The sequence below is a fragment of the Ciona intestinalis genome, unplaced genomic scaffold, assembly GCF_000224145.3.
Source record: "Ciona intestinalis unplaced genomic scaffold, KH HT001101.1, whole genome shotgun sequence".
In the NCBI taxonomy this organism is placed as follows: domain Eukaryota; kingdom Metazoa; phylum Chordata; class Ascidiacea; order Phlebobranchia; family Cionidae; genus Ciona; species Ciona intestinalis.
This window is the reverse complement of record NW_004191422.1, coordinates 9,801-20,171: the sequence shown is the minus strand read 5'-3', so window position 1 is coordinate 20,171 and position 10,371 is coordinate 9,801. Positions and strand designations below refer to the sequence as shown.

The 10,371-nt window shown below is 34.4% G+C and overlaps 3 protein-coding genes across 4 annotated transcripts in view; 1 reads left to right on the top strand and 2 right to left on the bottom strand.

Moving 5' to 3' along the window:
• LOC100177512 (probable cation-transporting ATPase 13A3) overlaps nucleotides 1-604 on the bottom strand; it is a 22,220-nt gene extending 21,616 nt beyond the window's left edge. The window contains exon 1 of the mRNA XM_026840039.1: nucleotides 432-604. The gene's annotated coding sequence lies outside the window, so the exon portion shown is untranslated. The remainder of the gene's footprint in view (nucleotides 1-431) is intronic.
• An 859-nt stretch (nucleotides 605-1,463) lies between these two features.
• LOC100184660 (intelectin-1b-like) lies at nucleotides 1,464-5,744 on the bottom strand. Its single transcript, XM_002121611.4, has 9 exons — nucleotides 5,491-5,744; nucleotides 4,686-4,865; nucleotides 3,926-4,035; nucleotides 3,578-3,719; nucleotides 3,428-3,519; nucleotides 3,004-3,163; nucleotides 2,758-2,932; nucleotides 2,201-2,280; nucleotides 1,464-1,702 (listed from the first exon to the last, which is right to left on the bottom strand). The coding sequence occupies exons 1-9, from the start codon at nucleotides 5,561-5,563 to the stop codon at nucleotides 1,590-1,592; spliced, it is 1,125 nt and encodes a 374-aa protein (XP_002121647.1). The 5' UTR covers nucleotides 5,564-5,744; the 3' UTR covers nucleotides 1,464-1,589.
• Nucleotides 5,745-6,154: 410 nt separating this feature from the next.
• LOC100179961 (receptor tyrosine-protein kinase erbB-2-like) overlaps nucleotides 6,155-10,371 on the top strand; it is a 4,920-nt gene continuing 703 nt past the window's right edge. Inside the window, exons 1-6 of one of the 2 annotated variants that reach the window (XM_026840038.1) lie at nucleotides 6,156-6,389; nucleotides 6,626-6,767; nucleotides 7,288-7,361; nucleotides 7,997-8,151; nucleotides 8,742-8,922; nucleotides 8,995-9,139. In XM_026840038.1, the coding sequence (XP_026695839.1) occupies nucleotides 6,323-6,389; nucleotides 6,626-6,767; nucleotides 7,288-7,361; nucleotides 7,997-8,151; nucleotides 8,742-8,922; nucleotides 8,995-9,014 (639 nt within the window). In that variant the 5' untranslated portion in view covers nucleotides 6,156-6,322 and the 3' untranslated portion in view covers nucleotides 9,015-9,139. Of the gene's footprint in view, nucleotides 6,390-6,625; nucleotides 6,768-7,287; nucleotides 7,362-7,996; nucleotides 8,152-8,741; nucleotides 8,923-8,994; nucleotides 9,140-10,371 lie in introns of those variants that run through there. The other variant, XM_026840037.1, reaches the window with a different exon arrangement.

The window sequence follows — 10,371 nt, the reverse complement described above, 5'->3', positions numbered from 1 at the left end:
ACGACACAAGATGCTGCTCCAGGTGTACATAACCCGGGATATTAATAATATATGATATATTTACTAATATATGATTTTTATGGGGAAATACCGTTACGGTCCAATGATTTTCTTTTTTCCTTTTTTAGTCTCTCGTTTTTTTTATAGGCAAGGGGGGAGGATTCCTCACTAGCACCAAAATATATATTAATGAAATTTATAGACATGTTTTTACTAAATTTAAAAATTAACAACACATTAATCACAATTGACAGCGGACGTGGACAGCGTAGTATTTTATTGCAAATGGGAAAAATTACGGGGTTTGTTTGGGGTGGGAGGAGAATCAAACAAGCACATAATTTTACACATTTTAATTATAATTTACAGGTATATATGCGCGCCATGTGCCTCTATAAAAACATTAAACAAAAAAAATACTTAATATTTACCCTATCTCCAGTGCACACCATACGTGGTATACAATAACATCTAAACAAAGTGTTTCCTTCCTAAGCTCCTTAACACAAACAAACGCAATTTCGACAATAACATCGGCACATGCAACAATCAGCATATATAAGTATACGACGATGCAGAGTCAGGGTTTTCTATGGCTTCGATACGATGTCTATGACAAGCACGTTTTACTCAAAAAAAAAACAAGAGAACAGACATATAATGAAAGAGCACGTTATATAAATAGCATCATATTAATTAGGCCTTTACTACAACGGTAGACTAAGCTCGAGCTGAACCCATAACCTCTGGGTTACAGGCAGGCGCGCTAACCACTATACCATGGCGCCGGACGAAGATTCACAAAAGATTCACTTACACAGTTACATTCGTGATACCTCGTGAAGGAAATCCTTTAGATGGTAAGCAATAATTTGTTTGGCCCAAAAAACTACCTTAGGTCTCACTGATACCACTTGCTGTCTAATTTTTATTGAAAAAACTCTGGCGTCCCTGACAAAAATTAACTTTGACGATGCGCGAAAACGTACTGTGTCGCCATATTCTCGCTGAATCTATAACCTGATAGGAAGCAGGCGCGCTAGCCATTGTTTGTACCTTATGCAAGATATGGTAATTACTCTTCAAATTATTAGCCACACAAAGATATAGTGGGATGGGAAAAGTTGGGACACCTTTTTTCTATTTTCTCTTACTATTTGGCTTTACACAATTATAAAACCGTATCCTTACCATACACCGTTGTGAATTGTTTAAAACACAACCACCAGGACATTTGGATATTATGTGCTAAAGGTGTTCCGTCTTCCCCACTGTACTATATGAATAAAATACCACCAGCAAACAAAGTTAGAGAACTATAGGCAAGACGTGCATAGGAATTGGAGTAATAACAGGAAATGTAAAAACCGTTAAAGCTGCGTATCGTGGCTATTTCGAGAACATGTTAAACTTTTACCTTAGCAGTGTTGTTTTAAAAAGTACGAACGTAAAATATACAAATGTCAGTACGTATTGCTAAACTTTATTTACATCAATACTTTACATGTGTGCATATACTACATAATAGGTTAATGACAATATTTTTAAACAAATGTATGTTTTTTTGTTCCCATTAAATAAGTAGGTTATTAACGAGTAAAAATAAAAATGCTTGAGTCAACATAGTAAAGTGGTCGACCAGTAATCGATGGATTGTTCATTGTCGGAGGACTAATATACCTGCCAGATGTACCATCCCAACCTATATAGAAAAAAATATATCGTGTAACAGGTATAGTAGATAGGGGAAGATAGGACACCTTTAGAACAATATATCTAAATATCCCGATCGTGTTTTCAACAATTAACAAGGGTCTATGGAAATCGTGAGGATACGGTTTTATATTTCTTCGAATGTTCTTTGATTACTACTAAATGTGATGAGAAAATACAATGAAAAGGTGTCCTAACTTCCCCCACTGTACTATAAATAGTTACGCCTACCAAAAACAACATAAGTTCCTGAATATGTAGTTAAAACATCAAAATAAATTTTGTAAGATTATTCGATGCACGTGTCAACAGGGATTTCAAATTTCGGCACAGTTGTTTAGAGTGCTTGTATCTTTAAAAAACTTATTTTGACACTTTATTCTGGGTTTGATAGTAGGTGCTGTTACCATTGTGGGCGTGTGTATCCTTGGGGCCATTGATCCAACTCAATGGTTTAATTTGCCCAAATTATTAGCCATACACTTACCAAGAAAATCTCCACATGTTCTTGAGCTTCCTGTCACTCCTCCACCGATACAAACCCTGGTAGAATCGCCTCTCGTTATTCTGCAATACAATGTTACACTGACAGTAGGAAAAAACACTAAACGGCGGTTGACATTACATATCACTAATATGCATCGACAATGGTCGATTTAACAAACAGCACATACTAAAATTATTTTTTTGATATAATTACTTAATTTTGTATATCTGTATATATATAGTATAGGGTGGGGTAATATGGGACATGTTTCTTTCTCTTTTCTTGTCCTATTCGGTAGTACACAAAGAAAACTTACGGAACTATAATTACCCACAAAGTAACATACTTGGTAACTAGCTAAGCTGGCACGTTCATTCATTCATTCATTCATTCATTCATTCATTCATTCATTCATTCATTCATTCATTCATTCATTCATATAACTGTAGCCCAGCGATTCTAAATATGCATTTTTAATTGTTCAAAATAAGATTCAAAAAATGGGATTTAGGTGCTATAACGGTATTCAATATTTCCTAAATAACAATATGACTTACTGTACACCAGGACACAGTGCATTTGGGTATCCGTAAGGGTCAAACGCCCGAAACTGCAACATTCCTGGTGTCACGTATGGAATTAAGCGAGTCGGGATCGCTGACATAACTTTATCATTGTCCCCCACGGTATATGTTATTGGGCTGGCAATAAGTGTGTGGAAACGATATGAGCCTTTAAAATAACGCACGTTTTAGAAATTTGACAATTATTTCAATGATGCCTTCAATGCAAGTTTACTATACCTGCATGAGACAACGGTGCAGAGTCTCGATAAAGTGTGCGCAGTGTGCCACCATGTCTTTGCAAAACACCGTCAGTTGTATAGTATTTTAAAAAGGCTTTGCTGCTCATGGTAGACAACGTTGCGTTGTTCGGTACATGCCATATAAGAACATCTGATGCCTGAATCAGATGAATGTTTACAAATTCTGTAAACTTATTGATATTCTCACATTATAAGTACAGTAGTGTGGGGGAAGATGGGACACCTTTTAACTCGATTTTCTCGTCCAATTTGGTAGTAAACAAAGAACATTCATATATTTATGAAACTATATTCTCACGACCCCGATAGACCGTTGTTAATTGTTTAAAACACGATCAGGATATTTTGATATTATGTGATAAAGGTGTCTCATCTTCCCCAGCCTACTATATATTACTCACCTTAACATTGAAATAAGCGCTGTTTTTATAATCTCCGTTTAAAAGGTTCCTCGCATCTCCAAAAGTGTTAATGTTTTCCCAATTTCCAGTTCCTGTATAAGTATATAATAGCATAGAAATCGTGTCCTTATAAAGAAAGGAAACACATACCGTTATATGTATTCCGAGAATATCCATATCCTTGGTCGCTGGACCACAAATCTCCTTTTGTGCATTTTCCTTTAATGTTATTCTCATGAACTGCTGCCACCAATGTCCAACCACCACCGTTAGTTGCCATGTCACAGTACGTCTACACATATTGTATATTTATTTATGTTTAACACAATTTAAGTTTAAAATAGCTTTGTTTAAAAAAACAGAGGGCGTTTTACTGAAATTCGAATTTAAAATTGACAATCACGCCATTTTTTTGTTGATATTAAAAACTGTGTTTCTTATAGTCAATGTAAAAATACCAAATTGTAAAAAGCACAAATGCACACAGTATATGCTTACAAAGTAGGCGGGAAGATATGAATCTGGTTGAATCTGGTACATTCCTGACTTTCCTTTGATATCGCGGCAAGAACGTGGACTGTTAACCGAATTTGCAGAACTTGGCAATGCTTAAAAATCAGAATGTTAAAAAAAATATATATAGTAGGGTGGGGGAAATAGTACAGCTTTTTATTATATTTTTTTGTCGTAATTGGTACTAAACAAATAACATTCAAAGAATTATAAAACCGTATATCTTCACGACTCCCACGGACCGTTGTTAAGTGTTTGAAATAATATGAACATATTTGGATATTATGCACTAAAGTTGTCTCATCTTACACCATAGTACTTTAGTTAAGTTTAAAAGAAAATAGAAGTTAGCCTAAATCCCCACATCATCATGACGTGGTAAGTATATTTCCTGTTGCATGCATCAACAACTGTCACTGGTTTCGCAAATAATAAATCAAGAGAATCGTGATTAAGTTTTGTCAGCAAGATGTCTTTAATAAATTAAATCATGCTGTTTCCTCAGTACGTGTGACGTCACTGAGTCTCGTGGATATTTCGTATAGCAGTCATAATTACTTCTGCTTTGGTGTAAAATTCCCAATTACAATTGGTAATGATGCAATTCCATACATTAGGCAACAGTACGAAATATGTGACATATTATTTACCATTAAGAAGGTCCACGATTTAAATACTGTATTCAATACGTGAAATAACGATATAAATTATACGCTTGTTTCTCAAAACTGCATAGAAATCTCACCTGGGTCTTGTTTTGGCGATGCTACAGCTTTAGATCTGTTTTCAAAAGCTTGGTGGCTTATACCTGCCAGGATTAAAGCAACAAAAGCGAATACCGCTGTCATTATAATAACGATCTTCCAGAAAATTGTCTCTATCTTTTGCGTAGAAGTTCCCCATTGTACTTCAGCGGCGAGGTGCTCTGTATATAACACATACGTTTTTAACCCTTATCTACATCGTTGAATATAATATTTACCTAGTTGTTAAATATATGAATGCAACGATAAAAAGATGTCGGATTTTTAAACTGTTAAGTAAAGACAACATAAATTAACCATTTGGTAGTAAACAGAGAACATTCAAAAGATTATAAATTCGTATCTTCACGACTCCCATAGACCGTTGTTAATTGTTGAAAACACGATCATGATATTTGGTTACTACGTGCTAAAGGTGTCCTATCTTACCCCACAATATATATTTTTAATCCTTACATGTATATCGCTAAATATTTTGCCTAGTTGTTAAATAAATGAATAAAACGGCAAAAATACGTCATAACTTATATTTATGAAATGTTTAAATGGATACAACTAAAAAAACACACATCAAGTTATATATAATAGCTGGGTGGAGAAAGATAGGACAACATTTCATTCTGTTTTCTTGTCTCATTTTGTTTTAAACAAAGAACATTCAAAATGTTTTACAACTTTATCGTCACGACTTTCATAGACTGTTGTTAATGTTTAAAACACGGTCAGAATTTTTGTATATTATGTGCTATTCGTCCCGTCATCCTTCACCCTACTATATAGTATTACCTGTAGATACTGTACGAGAAGGCTTAGGTTCCACAGTATCATAATCGTTATCAGCACTGTACATGACGTCCATTTTGATATTAACTAGATATTAATGCCTCCAACAAAACAACAGTATGCTGTTGTTAGTATGACGCGCTAACAAACTGGTACAAATACTTACAAAATCCCCCTCGAAAAAAATCTTCGGATGTAACAAATATTAAGGCAATATTAAAAAAAACCTTAACACGGTTTAAAACAAACGAAATATTTAGTTAAGTCTAAAATCTGCTCTCAATCTTAGTTACCTACTGCAAACTATAAAATGGTCACGATTTGTGGCCGCGAAAGTTTGTTGTGCTTTCCATAAGCTCTTCAGCGACATCTTCCGGATATAATTTGCAACATCTTGATTATGAGTATTTTTAATAACCTTACAATAATTGATACGAGCCTTAGGTTTTGTATTCTTGCCGCTGTTTTATGGGTCATTCAATGCCCAGCAATTTTTACTTCCCACGGCGGTTGAACAAACTGTCTCAATAAATTATTCGTGGTATTTCGCCATTGGTAATCTCGTAGAACTGTGGAATATGTAGCAATTGTGGTGGGAATATAAAGAATATAACCAAAAATAGTATGTTTGACAAAATCCTACCTTAAGCATAGCCGTTTTGCCTCGCAATGTTGTTTATTTTTTAACATTGAAGAGAACGTATAAAAGTGCTTACAAAATTTTATAAAGGGCCAACCGTCGCAGACGTCGCCTAAGGATATAAAAGTGTGAACAATTTGCACTGAGAACATTTTCCAGTTTTATTTCTGCGAATAATTGATTTTGATTCTAGAGATGACGATGAATTTCCTATCGACCGTTTTCTTCGTCGTTGTTGTTCTTTGGCAATCAACAAGCGAAGGTATAAGTAGTTGATAAATTTCTATAGCTTTGTTAATTTATTTATACAGTTTTTATAATTAGTTGTTCATTATCCATGAGTTATCTTATTCTTGTTATTAAACGTAACGCTCAAGGAAGCGAACGACAGTATACAAAATAATTATGACATTTTCTAGTTTGCAAAATATTAAATACCTCTTATACTGGCCTACTTTATTTTACTAAAATCAGTAAAAAGAGCAACATTTATTTCAGCAAGGCGTCGCTGCTATGGAGTTGGTAAACTTGGCGGACCTTTGGCTAGAGTTCGTTCGATAAATTCAACCAACATCGGTTACTTCGAAGGATGTGAAGTGGTAAAGGGAACCATGATTTTTAGACACTATGCATTCAGAAGGTATAAGTTATATATTAATGTTTTACCTATTAAATAAATGTATGTACAATTAAAGTATAAATTTTTTGGTGATTGTTTTATCTGTATACGGACAACCCGTTAGTGCCCACTGGTTAGCAGCCATACATAAAAAAATAAAAAATCCCCAAAAAAATCACCCACAAAGAACACACATGGTAACTCGTAAGTTGGTACGAGGTGTATGAACATCCGTGTTATAACGACTGTCGTTTTCCGGCCACGCGAGGATAAACATTTATTCATTCATTCATTCATTCATTCATTCATTCAATGTCTTGCCCAGTGACAAACTCACAATGGTAACATTGAGCTGCCAGCCATACAATGAAGAAACTGACAGAAAGGACCCATTTGTTATACTTGCTATAAAAAACTTTTGTAGTTAGTCATACATATACCCGTTGTATGACTCTGTAGGCTAACATATAATAAAACTTGTTTAGTATTTCAAACATGATATACGTTTACATCTACATCTCTAAACATACTTCTATTTCAGTGATCCACGCACAAACACCCCTGCCATGAATGCTTCGCAGTTACAAGCTTTGAACTCCATTAAAGTCATAACCGGTGAGAAATGTTGTATAGTAGTGCGGGGGGAGATAGGGACACCTTTAGCTCATAATATTCAAATTTCCTGATCGTGTTTAACTCAGCTAACAACGGTCCATGGAAGTCGTGGAGATACGGTTTTGTAATTTTTTTAATTTTCTTTGTTTACTACCAAATTTTGTTAATTGTTATTTTTTTTGGTTTTGGTATTTTTTAAATGTTCTTTGTTTACTACCAAATGGGGCGATGAAATAGAACACAAAGGTGTCACATCTCCTCCACCCTACTATATTATATTAGCTTATCGATGAGCAGTATATCATAGTGGGTTTACATGGAACTGTTGACACGACTGTTTTTTTTTCTTCGTAAAGCTGTAACACTTTTCTATGCATAGTCATAAAAGACAAAGTAGTGTATATAACTGCTTTTGTGTGTCCAAAAAAAAGCTATAGCTGTAATTCACGCTCTGGGTTTAATTTAAACGAACTTGTCAGGTTTTGCTTGGCGTAAACTGGCCTATATTTAATTCATCAAGCATTTTTTGCAACAAATATAAAAAATTATCACTTTTAAATGGCTAAAATTTCATGATAATATATGTATTGATTTTTCTATATACTTTCTTTATTATACATTATTCTGTTTTGCAGGTTTCTTGTTTATAAACGCTTGGGCAGAAGATGTGACCAACTTCTCTGCTTTTAAAAACTTGAAGAAAATAAAGGGCAAATATTTGTATAATAGGGTTGGCGCTGTTGTCATACAAGGATTTACCAATTATAACAGAAACAATACCCTGATACAGGTATCATAACATTGTATTTTTAACTATTTGAACAACAGTAAATCAAAAATGGCGGTGACTATGACGTTACAGCAGTGAAACAATGTGTAAACGAGATTCATTATTTACAATCCTTCGCCTAACTTGGTCTGTATTATACTAACTTTGGTCTGTATAATAACTTTGTTGTTTTTAAGTTCAATTCCCTGTTCAAACGGCCGCAGTTAGTCTGACAAAGAGGTAGAAGTTATTTGTATAGACTATGTAAGCTGATTCCTTTGCGTAGTTTGGTATAGGGCATATACTTTAAACGCTTTCTGATTTAATACCTTTAAAAACGCACTGTAAAATGTAAGACACCCTTGCAGTTGAACAGTGCTGTAATTAAAATATATCGGTATAAAGTACAGTATAACCAATCGCGAATTCTTGAATTTTAGAAGTTTATTTTAAAAAATTCTGTAACACAGTTTTACAAACATTACCTCACGGCCTACTAGAGATATCTCAAACATTACCTCACGGCCTACTAAAGATATCTCTAGTAGGCCGTGATTACCTTTACTTATATCCTACCGTTAAATTCACAAACACTGGAACTTGCCTTCAAGATTGAATCACTTGGGTTCGGTTCTCTAAAGTCAATAGACAACGGGAACGTGTATATTAGCCAAATGGTGAATTTGTGTTACGACCAAACCGTCAACTGGCTATCTGTAGTGAAGAATCCGATTCAATACAGTGGTATTCGCAATGGAGTTCTGTCTTGGGCAAACAAACCGAGAAATATGTGTAAGTAAATACAATAAATTTAACGTAAATTAAAGTCCCGCTTTATTTCAGTAATAAATATTCTCTAAACAGGTAACTTACAACTTCTATGACTTACAACTTCTAATTTAACAGTGGACGATACACGAGGGAAAATAAATTATTCGGTGTTTTTGCATTAACAAAAACATTAGTTTCGTCGTCGCTTTTGTATTGCATCAGATCAATACTTCTCAATAAAGACCAACCCGACTTGTTAAAGGTTTCCATAGCCCCTTGTTTATTTGGATTAATCAATTAGTTTTTATTAGAAATACACGTAAATACACATTTAAATATTCTTTTTATTGCTCCACTGCTTTGGTTTTTAACAGCCTTTCAATTTTTGGAAATATACCCTACAACACTGCAATTATCTGATGTTCAAAAATACTGTTCCTATTTAACGTAACAGTAGTCGGCTTTGACGCGCGCTTTATAGAGTCGTGCTAATACCATAGACAACTTATATTATAAGTTTATATTATATTATAAGTTAAGTTGTCTATGATAAGTTTATATTATATTATATTTGTCTATGATAATACCATAATATACTGAAGTGATCGTACGCTACGAGACCACGTAACCACTTTTCCCGCATAAGTGTACAGCTACTCGCCCAACACTACAGCTTGACAGTGCACTACAACAGTGCGAGGCAGAGTTCGTATATAAACATTTGTATATGTTTATATACGGAAAACGACCACGAAAATTAATGCGTAGTGTACAGTGACACATTTTTACTCGTTCAGCGGGCAATATGCCGCTCGGTGAAACAGTTGCTGTTCATATATCCTGTGTGTTTTCAAATTTTTAAAATTTTACCTGTTGTGTGGATCGCTGAATAACTCCTCGTGTGTTTTATTATATTTTATTAAATTGGTGTCAATTAATAAAGGAATGATAGTACTAATTCGTGGTATTACCCCAAAACCCTCATCTATTTTGATTTTGGAAATATTTGGCAATATGTGCTTAAGTTTCCTATCTTCCCCCATTGTACTATATAAGAGTTTTTATTGGTACTATGGTCAACCATGTTATTTGATATTCTATTTAAATATGGAATAAGTATACTGAATAAGTAGTCATACTCACTGCTGCAACCCAACGTCACGTCAGGAAACGGCGCTTGTGTCCGCCATTACGGAGCGAACAGAGCGTGAATCGCCTATACAAACGCATGGTCGGCGTGTGTTTTTTTGTTTCTTGTAAGCAATACAAAGCTAGAAAACACGTATAGCGGTTATTTTAACATTAAAAATATAATTTCTAATATAAATCTTGTTATATAGTGGGGTGGGGAAAGATGGGACACCCTTTAGCACAAAATATATACATATCCTGATCGTGTTTAAACAAACAACGGTCTATGAAAGTCGCGAGACAGGTTTATAATTCTTTGATGTCTTTGTTTATACCAAA

Coding starts and splice junctions, on each gene's coding strand:
- LOC100184660 (XM_002121611.4), bottom strand. CDS start 5,563: ATGGACGTCATGTACAGTGCTGATAACGATTATGATACTGTGGAACCT. Junction 4,036..4,685: donor ATCGCCAAAACAAGACCCAG/GTGAGATTTCTA, acceptor CTGATTTTTAAG/CATTGCCAAGTTCTGCAAAT. Junction 2,933..3,003: donor TGCACCGTTGTCTCATGCAG/GTATAGTAAACT, acceptor GTTATTTTAAAG/GCTCATATCGTTTCCACACA.